A 12,271-nucleotide genomic window follows, 5' to 3' on the forward strand; every position below is an offset into this window, starting at 1 on the left:
ATACACACAGATACACACACTATTACACTATTCAACTACAGACGAGAGACCTTCTGCAGTGATCTGTCAGTGCAGGAGCGGAGCTGCTGTGAGGCGAGGTGCTTGGAGCTCTCTGATTGGTCCAAGCGGCGACTTGGAGCCAATCAGATTTGGTTCCTCCCTAGCCACGTGACGCGGGATTTTTTTTTCCCGCAAAATTTTTGAGGCTCCTCCTCGGCCAGGCGCCATTTTGAGAGTCGTGAGGTGCGGATTTGAATTTTTTTTATTTCGGAGCAGAAATTAACGACGATGACGACCCCCCAGGGGTGCGAGATCGCCTCTCGTGAGGGAAAACGTGAGGTAAAAAGTGGCCTCAAATGTCCAGCCCGTGATTCGCAGATAGTTTAAATATGCACTGTTGAATTTATGGGCAGTGTTGGGTCTATGGGGCGGTGCTGAATCTATGGGGCAGTGTTGAGTCTATGGGCAGTGCTGAGTCTATGGGGCAGTGCTGAGTCTATGGGGCAGTGTTGAGTCTATGGTGCAGTGTTGAGTCTATGGGGCAGTGTTGAGTCTATGGGCAGTGCTGAGTCTATGGGGCAGTGCTGAGTCTATGGTGCAGTGTTGAGTCTATGGGGCAGTGTTGAGTCTATGGGCAGTGCTGAGTCTATGGGGCAGTGTTGAGTCTATGGTGCAGTGCTGAGTCTATGGGGCAGTGCTGAGTCTATGGGGCAGTGCTGAGTCTATGGGGCAGTGCTGAGTCTATGGGACAGTGCTGAGTCTATGGGGCAGTGCTGAGTCTATGGTGCAGTGTTGAGTCTATGGACAGTGCTGAGTCTATGGGGCAGTGCTGAGTCTATGGGGCAGTGTTGAGTCTATGGGGCAGTGTTGAGTCTATGGGGCAGTGTTGAGTCTATGGGACAGTGCTGAGTCTATGGCACAGTGTTGAGTCTATGGGACAGTGCTGAGTCTATGGGGCAGTGCTGAGGCTATGGTCATTGACAAAATACAAACGATTTAATTTGTGAATAGTTTACCTCGTGAGGGGCATAAGATGTGCCAGTATTCGTCGAGATGACTGTTTTCTTTACACCCCGCGAGTAATTTATTGCTTAAAGGAGACATCGTGGAGGGAAACAATGGGAGTGATATAAAACTACATCTGTGTGCTTTGTGGTTGTTCCTACACGAATGTAGACTGTAGTAATGGTTATTAACCAGAGTGTACTGACAGTCTATAATGTAGACTGTAGTAATGGTTATTAAGTATGGTGAGTGTACTGACAGTCTATAATGTAGACTGTAGTAATGGTTATTAAGTATGGTGAGTGTACTGACAGTCTATAATGTAGACTGTAGTAATGGTTATTAAGTATGGTGAGTGTACTGACAGTCTATAATGTAGACTGTAGCCTGGTTATTAAGTATGGTGAGTGTACTGACAGTCTATAATGTAGACTGTAGTAATGGTTATTAAGTATGGTGAGTGTACTGACAGTCTATAATGTAGACTGTGGTAATGGTTATTAAGTATGGTGAGTGTACTAACAGTCTATAATGTAGACTGTAGCCTGGTTATTAAGTATGGTGAGTGTACTGACAGTCTATAATGTAGACTGTAGTAATGGTTATTAAGCTGAGTGAGTGTACTGACAGTTTATAATGTAGACTGTAGTAATGGTTATTAAGTATGGTGAGTGTACTGAGAGTCTATAATGTAGACTGTAGCCTGGTTATTAAGTATGGTGAGTGTAATGACAGTCTATAATGTAAACTGTAGCCTGGTTATTAAGTATGGTGAGTGTACTGACAGTCTATAATGTAGACTGTAGTAATGATTATTAAGTATGGTGAGTGTACTGACAGTTTATAATGTAGACTGTAGTAATGGTTAAGTATGGTGAGTGAGTTTACTGACAGTCTATAATGTAGACTGTAGTAATGGTTATTAAGTATGGTGAGTGTACTGACAGTCTATAATGTAGACTGTAGTAATGGTTATTAAGTATGGTGAGTGTACTGACAGTTTATAATGTAGACTGTAGTAATGGTTATTAAGTATGGTGAGTGTACTGAGAGTCTATAATGTAGACTGTAGCCTGGTTATTAAGTATGGTGAGTGTAATGACAGTCTATAATGTAAACTGTAGCCTGGTTATTAAGTATGGTGAGTGTACTGACAGTCTATAATGTAGACTGTAGTAATGGTTATTAAGTATGGTGAGTGTACTGACAGTCTATAATGTAGACTGTAGTAATGGTTAAGTATGGTGAGTGAGTTTACTGACAGTCTATAATGTAGACTGTAGTAATGGTTATTAAGTATGGTGAGTGTACTGACAGTCTATAATGTAGACTGTAGTAATGGTTATTAAGTATGGTGAGTGTACTGACAGTCTATAATGTAGACTGTAGTAATGGTTAAGTATGGTGAGTGTACTGACAGTCTATAATGTAGACTGTAGTAATGGTTATTAACCTGAGTGAGTTTACTGACAGTCTATAATGTAGACTGTAGTAATGGTTATTAAGTATGGTGAGTGTACTGACAGTCTATAATGTAGACTGTAGTAATGGTTATTAAGTATGGTGAGTGTACTGACAGTCTATAATGTAGACTGTAGTAATGGTTATTAAGTATGGTGAGTGTACTGACAGTCTATAATGTAGACTGTAGTAATGGTTATTAAGTATGGTGAGTGTACTGACAGTCTATAATGTAGACTGTAGTAATGGTTATTAAGTATGGTGAGTGTACTGACAGTCTATAATGTAGACTGTAGTAATGGTTATTAAGCTGAGTGAGTGTACTGACAGTCTATAATGTAGACTGTAGCCTGGTTCTTAACCTTGGTGAGTGTACTGACAGTCTATAATGTAGACTGTAGTAATGGTTATTTATTATGGTGAGTGTACTGACAGTCTATAATGTAGACTGTAGTAATGGTTATTAAGTATGGTGAGTTTACTGACAGTCTATAATGTAGACTGTAGTAATGGTTATTAACCTGAGTGAGTGTACTGACAGTCTATAATGTAGACTGTAGCCTGGTTCTTAACCTTGGTGAGTGTACTGACAGTCTATAATGTAGACTAGTAATGGTTATTAACCTGAGTGAGTGTACTGACAGTCTATAATGTAGACTGTAGTAATGGTTATTAAGCTGAGTGAGTGTACTGACAGTCTATAATGTAGACTGTAGCCTGGTTATTCAGCTGGGTGAGTGTACTGACAGTCTATAATGTAGACTGTAGCCTGGTTATTAAGTATGGTGAGTGTACTGACAGTCTATAATGTAGACTGTAGTAATGGTTATTAAGTATGGTGAGTGTACTGACAGTCTAGAATGTAGACTGTAGCCTGGTTATTCAGCTGGGTGAGTGTACTGACAGTCTATAATGTAGACTGTAGTAATGGTTATTAAGTATGGTGAGTGTACTGACAGTCTATAATGTAGACTGTAGCCTGGTTATTAAGTATGGTGAGTGTACTGACAGTCTATAATGTAGACTGTAGTAATGGTTATTAAGCTGAGTGAGTGTACTGACAGTCTATAATGTAGGCTGTAGTAATGGTTATTAAGTATGGTGAGTGTACTGACAGTCTATAATGTAGACTGTAGCCTGGTTATTAAGTATGGTGAGTTTACTGACAGTCTATAATGTAGACTGTAGCCTGGTTATTAAGCTGAGTGTACTGACAGTCTATAATGTAGACTGTAGTAATGGTTATTTATTATGGTGAGTGTACTGACAGTCTATAATGTAGACTAGTAATGGTTATTAAGTATGGTGAGTTTACTTACAGTCTATAATGTAGACTAGTAATGGTTATTAACCTGAGTGAGTGTACTGACAGTCTATAATGTAGACTGTAGCCTGGTTATTCAGCTGGGTGAGTGTACTGACAGTCTATAATGTAGACTGTAGTAATGGTTATTTATTATGGTGAGTGTACTGACAGTCTATAATGTAGACTAGTAATGGTTATTAAGTATGGTGAGTTTACTTACAGTCTATAATGTAGACTGTAGTAATGGTTATTAACCTGAGTGAGTGTACTGACAGTCTATAATGTAGACTGTAGCCTGGTTATTCAGCTGGGTGAGTGTACTGACAGTCTATAATGTAGACTAGTAATGGTTATTAAGTATGGTGAGTTTACTTACAGTCTATAATGTAGACTGTAGTAATGGTTATTAACCTGAGTGAGTGTACTGACAGTCTATAATGTAGACTGTAGCCTGGTTATTTAAATGGGTGAGTGTACTGACAGTCTATCATGTAGACTGTAGCCTGGTTATTAAGAATGGTGAGTGTACTGACAGTCTATAATGTAGACTGTAGTAATAGTTATTAAGTATGGTGAGTGTACTGACAGTCTACAATGTAGACTGTAGTAATGGTTATTAAGTATGGTGAGTGTACTGACAGTCTAGAATGTAGACTGTAGCCTGGTTATTCAGCTGGGTGAGTGTACTGACAGTCTATAATGTAGACTGTAGTAATGGTTATTAAGTATGGTGACTGTACTGACAGTCTATAATGTAGACTGTAGCCTGGTTATTAAGTATGGTGAGTGTACTGACAGTCTATAATGTAGACTGTAGTAATGGTTATTAAGCTGAATGAGTGTACTGACAGTCTATAATGTAGACTGTAGTAATGGTTATTAAGTATGGTGAGTGTACTGGCAGTCTATAATGTAGACTGTAGCCTGGTTATTAGTATGGTGAGTGTACTGACAGTCTATAATGTAGACTGTAGCCTGGTTATTAAGTATGGTGAGTGTACTGACAGCCTATAATGTAGACTGTAGTAATGGTTATTAAGCTGAATGAGTGTACTGACAGTCTATAATGTAGACTGTTGTAATGGTTATTAAGTATGGTGAGTGTACTGGCAGTCTATAATGTAGACTGTAGTAATGGTTATTAAGTATGGTGAGTGTACTGACAGTCTATAATGTAGACTGTAGTAATGGTTATTAAGTATGGTGAGTGTACTGGCAGTCTATAATGTAGACTGTAGCCTGGTTATTAGTATGGTGAGTGTACTGACAGTCTATAATGTAGACTGTAGCCTGGTTATTAAGTATGGTGAGTGTACTGACAGCCTATAATGTAGACTGTAGTAATGGTTATTAAGCTGAATGAGTGTACTGACAGTCTATAATGTAGACTGTTGTAATGGTTATTAAGTATGGTGAGTGTACTGGCAGTCTATAATGTAGACTGTAGTAATGGTTATTAAGTATGGTGAGTGTACTGACAGTCTATAATGTAGACTGTAGTAATGGTTATTAAGTATGGTGAGTGTACTGATAGTCTTTAATGTGTACTGTGTACTGATAGTCTTTAATGTCACAAGCGACCTGCCCATCACAAATGAAAGCTCAACACAAAGTGACTTCATCGTGTGGAAATGTATTGCAGTTAAATATTTTAAATGCGTGATGTTAATTCTAAATCTGGAGGGGGGGAAACCGGAGGAACCAGAAACAAATCCACGTGACCACGAGGCGAGAGACACTCACACTCCAAATATACTACCAGCAGCTCCACTGTCAACAACAACAACCGCAGTTCGCCACCAAGTGGCGGTGACGTCACCACGACACTTGTGCCAGGCCATGTGCACCTTGAGGCCACGTGAAATGTCGAACGCCCGCTGGCAGGAGGTCACGGGGCAGACCCAGGTGCCACGGGTCGACTGACTGAGACGACTGGCTGATGCACCACCTGTGCCCCCTACTGTGCCAACTTGCTGTCGTCAACGGATGGCACCTCAGCCAGCCAATCACAGTGGGTGACTTCCTCCAATATTTGAGGCACCGCAACCTCAGCAGGGTCATCCCCACTTTGTCCCACGTTTTCCTGGCTGAGGGATTTCCCCTTTACTAGGACCTCAGGAATGCTCAGAAAATCTGCAAACCTGTTCCTCGGGGTCGGATATTGGATCACCGTTCTTTCCCCTAATGACGGTAATAGGTGTGGCGCTGCAGGTTACTTTTTTGATGGAGTTAAATAGAGATTTGTGATCGCGGGCCACTGAGGCAGACTCCATCTCCTCAGCAACCCGCGACCACCACCCATCCTTGCAGCGCCTCACGGCTCCCCGAACCTCCGAGCGAAGGCTGCGGTAAGCCTCATTCTCCGACGTGGGACGCTGTAGCCAATGAGAGTGGGCCTGTCGATTTTTCTCAGCCAGCTTGAACACCTCCTCTTGTCAGCCAGGGTCTCTGGGGAGGTCTGGACCGTGTACCCAAAGCAGCCATTGCAACTACATGAGCTACAGTCCTAAACCTCGCCCATTTCCCCTCGACATCAAGAGGAGTGGGAGACGATGCCAATCCCAGCCGCAAGCGATGATGAAATTCTCGTTTGTAACTTTCATCAGCTAGCTGAGACCATGCCACTAAGGGTTTGAATGGGGTCCTGGGTGTACACCCACCACCGGAGTGGAAGAATTGCAGGTGCATCTTACAGATGACAAGTCGATGGTCAGTGGGCAGATCAGCTCCGCGGTCGGTCCTGGTGTCAAGGACATGGGCTCGCATTCGCTGTTCAGTCACTATGTAGTCCAGCAGATGTTCTTGCTTGGACCCGGCATGCATCCATGATGTGGTGTGGATGCTCCGATGCCGGAACAGTGTGTTGGTAATTACAAGCCCATGGGCTGCACAAAAATTTAGCAGCCTCCTGCCGTTGTTATTGAGCTGATCTGCCCGATGCCTTCCAATTACTCCAGACCAGGTGCCAGCATCATGACTAACTTGGGCATTGAAGTCACCCAACAAGATGACTATCCCGAGGGGCCACTTTAGCCAGCACCTGTGACAGGAGGTCATAGAAGGCATTTGACTCATTGGCCTTGCTTGCATCCCTCCACGGATGTTCGTCTTTGGTGGGGGCATAAGTTACCATGACCACCACTCCTCGCCTGTGGTTGATGGGAAGGCGAGCCCAAAGTAGCCTGGAGCTTACAGCTTCCCACACCTCATCACCACGCTCCCACAGCCCTTCATTCTTTTATTCAGAAAAAGAGCCACACCCTGTTGTTTGGCAGTCTCCTGCCCCGTATAGAGGACTGTCCACCCCTCATGGTGGCAGGAGCCAGAGCCGGTCCACAGGACCTCCTTATTACCACAGAGATCCAGGCGGTACCGGTCCAGCTCTTGACAGAGGAGTGGCAGCCTCTCCTCCGCAGTGAGCATTCGAACATTCCACGTGGCCACACGTAGTGTTTTTTTTGTTGTTTTTGGAGGAGCCCCGAGAGGAAGGATTCAGTCTCCTGGCTCCGCCAAATGGGGTTTGGTCAGGAGACGTCATAGACGCCTGTCCCCCCGGGGCCTCCGGCACAAGCTTATTTATAAAATGTTGTGGTCGTGGTTTAGTGGTAATTAATTGGAGGTGGAGGGGTTTCCAGCCCTTCACACCTGTCCAGAGCTCCCACTTAGCCACTGTGGTGGTTACAAACGCCATGAGGGGAAAGGCCAATCCGAATTGGCCCTCCCCCCCGGCACTGCCCACGGCAGCATTGCCCGTCCGGCACCACAAGGAGGTAGGGGGTTGTTTTGCCGGACACCACCACCATTACCACCACTACTACCACCAACACTACCACCACCATTACACCACCACTACTACCACCACCACTAGCACCACCACCACTTCCACCACTTCCACCATTACCACCACTACTACCATACACTACCATCACTACCACCACCACCACCATTACCACCACTACTACCAGCAACACTACCACCACCATTACACCACCACTACTACCACCGCCACTAGCACCATCACCACCACCACTTCTACCGCCACTTCCACCACCACCACCACCACTACTACCATACACTACCATCACTACCACCAATACCACCACCACCACTACTACCGTACACTACAATCACTACCATCACCACCACCATTACCAACATCACTACAATCACTGACCACCACCGCTACCACCAATACCACCACCACTACCAGGACGTTTGCGTGCTGAATGCTGGAATCTGATCCCGCGTCTCCTCCCTCTCCTCCGGCCCTCCCCCCTCACCAGTGGCCTCCCAGACGGCCTCCCCCGGCCCGGGCCCCGGCCCCGGCCATGGCCACGGCCGCCCCCTCCGCGAGGGCTCGCTCCTCCTGGCCCATCCGGGTGCCCAAGCGCTCCGCGGACGACGCCGGAGGAGGAGGAGCCGAGTCCCACGCGGCGCCCTTCAAGGTCGCTCGCCCGCTCCACGATGACGACGCCAGGGGGCCGGGGCCCGCGCCGGGGCCTCCCCGCCGCGACCGTCATCTTCGTCGCCCCATGACATTCCGGGCTCTCGAGGGGGGGCGCCGCTGCCGGGAGACTCCGGCGGCGGCGGCGCCCCCCCAGGAGAGCTCCCGTGGCGGCGGCGGCGGCAGCGGCGGCGCCCGGACGACGCCGACGCCGGGAATCGGCCCGAGGGTCGCCCCGGAGCGCGGAGACGGCGGCGGAGAGTCGGGGCCGGCGCTTGGCGCTGACGAGGCAGCGGGCGAGGAGGAGGCGGAGGAGGAGGAGGCGGAGAGACGCAGGGAGGCCGCGTTTGGACCGCGTGCGGCGTGGAAGAGACACTTCGACTTTTGGTGGCAGGGCGTGGGCAGGAGGGCGAGCAGCAGGAGGGGCGGAGGAGGAGGAGGAGCGAGAGGAGGAGGAGGGGAAGAGGAGGCCGAGGCGGCGATGAAGGCGGAGGAGGAAGAGGAGGAGGAGGTTTTGGCCGGGCGGTCGCCGCTAAGCAAGCGGCGGGAGGCGGCGGCGGCGGATTGCCCGGCGGGACCGAATCCCGATCCCTGCCCGGGCTCCTCTACCTGCCGCGCTCCTCCGTCTCCTCCGTCTCCTCCGCCGCCGCTGGCGGCGGAGGAGACGGAGGAGACGGCCCCGCGTGGGGCGACGTTCCACTTCTGCTCGCTGATGCCGCGGCCGCTGGCTGAGCCGCCACCACCGCCCACCGGGAGGCGCCGGGGTTGCGCTCTGGAGAAGCAGCGGCAGCGACGGAGACAAATTCAGCAACAATACCGGCAGCAGAGAGCGTTGTCATCGTCGTCCAGCTGTTGGTCGTTCTCGGACGCATCGTCGTCATCGTCTTCATCGCCGGAGGAGGTGGTGGAGGGTGACGAGGCGAAGGAGCGGAGGGGCGAGGAGGAGGAGGGGGAGGTGGTGGAGGTTGACGAGGTGAAGGAGCGGAGGGGCAAGGAGGAGGAGGAGGAGGGGGAGGTGGTGGTGGAGGGTGACGAGGTGAAGGAGCGGAGGGACGAGGAGGAGGTGGTGGAGGGTGACGAGGTGAAGGAGCGGAGGGGCGAGGACGAGGAGGTGGTGGAGGGTGACGAGGTGAAGGAGCGGAGGGGCGAGGAGGAGGAGGTGGTGGAGTCTACGGGGGGCGTCCGCAGGCTGCTGCTGAAGTTTCGCGCCAGCCGCCTGCAGCCGAGCGTCGACAGAGCACGAGACGATGGGGAGGTGGCGGACAACGAGGAGGAGGAGAACGAGGAGGAGGAGAGGAAGACGAGGAGGAGGAAGAAGAAGAGGACGAGGAGGGGACTACGGAGATCACGCAGTGCAGTCGATGATGGCGACTACAAGTTGGGCGACGAGGTGGAGGAGGAGGAGGAGGCGGAGGAGGAGGAGGAGAGGGTGGCGAGTCTCAAGAGGGTGGAGGAGTGCCGGATTCTCAAGCAGATATACGACATCATGGCTGAGATACCCCAGCTGGAGGGGAGATGCAGGGTGAGGAGGAGGAGATGAGATGTAGGGTGGTGAGGAGGGGCTGGGTGGTGAGGTGTAGGGTGGTGAGGAGGGGCTGGGTGGTGAGATGTAGGGTGGTGAGGAGGGGCTGAGTGGAGAGGTGTAGGGTGGTGAGGAGGGGCTGGGTGGTGAGGTGTAGGGTGGTGAGGAGGGGCTGGGTGGTGAGGTGTAGGGTGGTGAGGAGGGGCTGGGTGGTGAGGTGTAGGGTGATGAGGAGGGGCTGGGTGGTGAGTTGTAGGGTGGAGAGGAGGAGGGTGAGGAGACTACCGGGCAGCGGGTGAGGGCGTTGGGAGTGGCTCACTCAGTCACTCACTCACTCAGTCACTCACTCAGACACTCACTCAGTCACTCACTCAGTCACTCACTCAGACACTCACTCAGACACTCACTCACTCACTCAGACACTTACTTAGACACTCACTCAGTCACTCACTCAGTCACTCACTCAGTCACTCACTCAGACACTTACTCAGACACTCAGACAGTCACTCACTCAGTCACTCACTCAGACACTCACTCAGTCACTCACTCAGACACTCAGTCACTCAGACACGTACTCAGACACTCAATCACTCACTCAGACAGTCACTCAGTCACTCACTCAGACAATCAGTCACTCAGACACACACTGACACACTGACACACACACACTGACACATACACTAACACACACACACTCAGACACACACTGACACACACACACTGACAAAGCAAAAAACAAAGATCCCCCGTATAGCCTTAACAGACTGTAGGGGCAAGTGCTGTTAGCGAGCACCTACACACACTGACACACACACTGACACACACACTGACACACACACACTCACACACTCACACACACACACACACTGACACACACACTGACACACACACTGACACACACACACCAGGTGGAGCGTGGTCAACACATCTATGCCTGAAACATTTTAGAAAGAAGCAGAGAATAGGGAACAACCCACCTGTTGTCCATTTCGATTTCCGTGTTGCCTCTAATCTTCAGTCTTGCTGTGTATCCACCGTCTGCTGGAGCTCACCTTCTATAGCGAGGATATCCATCATCTCCAGTTTGTGTGTCTTTAATAAATTGTCTCGGATATTTCTTGCTGCTATGTCCTTCATACATGCTGCTGCATTGACATTAAGGTTTCCGCATGGTCCATGAATCATATTTGCGGTCACTACTGCAAACAGATTTTGGGTCTTCCTCTGGATTTGGAAACTCGGCAGATATAACATCGATTTGGATTGGATGATTTTATTCTTTCAGCCAGATTAAAATATGAGCGTGGGGAAGTCATCTACATCATTAGACCACCTTTGGCGGTACCAAAATATAATAATAGGGGTTTTTTCCCCTTTTTCTGGCAACAAAACTGAAACCTTTTTACAAGGATTCATGTTACTGCATTAACCACAATACCTGCAGTCAAAATGCAAACAAAACACACGCACTATGATAATATGTGGCATTGTCCTTGAAACCGATTAGTCCACACCAAGGGACGGCTTTCTTGAGAGCCTCGACCCAATTGATGCTCGAGCAGAGGACGCTAAAGGTTTCAGTTTTGTTGCCAGAAAAAATGGGGAAACCCCTATGATGTGGAAGTCCTCGCTTCTGCCACTCAGTTGAGTACATCCAGCATCTTGTTTCTCCAAAAAACACGACTCTCAGTGAATGCTCTCGATGAATTTAACTTGCTTTTGTCTGAACACCCTGGCTGTGAAGTCGTATCGACGGCTGGGTGTCTGGCCGAATGAAAGTTGTTATTATTTTTGTTTTATCTCAGGCCAAGTCGGATTACATGTAAAGGTAATAAATAAGTCGGGGACATCCATACGCTCTAACGTATGACATGGCACCTTGAGCATATTCGTGTATGCGTCTAGGGATTCCTGTGATCGTAGCAGACGCCTGGATGCTACAAGAGGGGGGGGGGGGGGATGATGTAGCGCCATTGTTGGGCTGTATGCGTATTACCACGGGAGCTGACCTGTAATAGCGGACATGCGTCAACAGGGGGTGGTGTACAGACCAGGTGGGACGAACAGGGCCCCCAGACCCCAGCTGGGGGGGAGGGGGGGCTGGGGGATGTTCCAGGGCCCCCTAGAGAGTTCCAGAAGGCTTGGCCAGGGGCAGAGAGACCCTGGAACGGGGAAAAAAGCCGGACCCCTGAACGGGTTTGGCGGTCCTCGTCCACCTGAAGCTCTGAAGAAGTCTCTGAGTGCTACCCTGAAGACCCTGAAGACCCTGAAGACCCTGAAGCGAAGAGCCCAGTGACTCTGGCTAGGGTCGGGTTCAGACATAACCAGTGTAGGGTTAGCGCTAGAACCAGAGTAAGGGCACCGTAGTGTGGAGGGACTGCCTCCTGAGGTTATCGGCTGTGAGGGGTCGTCACCCCTCTGTGTTGTGGTTCCCTTGTTGAATAAACGTGTTGCCTCCAGCGAACCGTCTCGCCTCGTCTTGGGCCCACTGCACGTGTAACCTGTGGTAATGAAACCTCTTGTCGCAAAAAAA

At 49.1% G+C, this 12,271-nt stretch overlaps 1 protein-coding gene across 1 annotated transcript; it reads left to right on the forward strand.

Annotated features, from left to right (window-relative positions):
* The first annotated feature begins 217 nt into the window (after nt 1-217).
* LOC142917117 (uncharacterized) lies at nt 218-11,655 on the forward strand. Its single transcript, XM_076061810.1, has 3 exons — nt 218-339; nt 8,056-9,231; nt 11,644-11,655. The coding sequence occupies exons 1-3, from the start codon at nt 289-291 to the stop codon at nt 11,653-11,655; spliced, it is 1,239 nt and encodes a 412-aa protein (XP_075917925.1). The 5' UTR covers nt 218-288.
* Nucleotides 11,656-12,271: the final 616 nt, after the last annotated feature.

Source organism: Petromyzon marinus, unplaced genomic scaffold, assembly GCF_048934315.1.
Source record: "Petromyzon marinus isolate PM22_M1 ecotype Great Lakes invasive population unplaced genomic scaffold, UKy_Petmar_22M1.pri1.0 PM_G_Scaffold_42, whole genome shotgun sequence".
NCBI lineage: Eukaryota > Metazoa > Chordata > Hyperoartia > Petromyzontiformes > Petromyzontidae > Petromyzon > Petromyzon marinus.

Coding starts and splice junctions, on each gene's coding strand:
- LOC142917117 (XM_076061810.1), top strand. CDS start 289: ATGACGACCCCCCAGGGGTGCGAGATCGCCTCTCGTGAGGGAAAACGT. Junction 340..8,055: donor CTCGTGAGGGAAAACGTGAG/GTAAAAAGTGGC, acceptor CCCCCTCACCAG/TGGCCTCCCAGACGGCCTCC.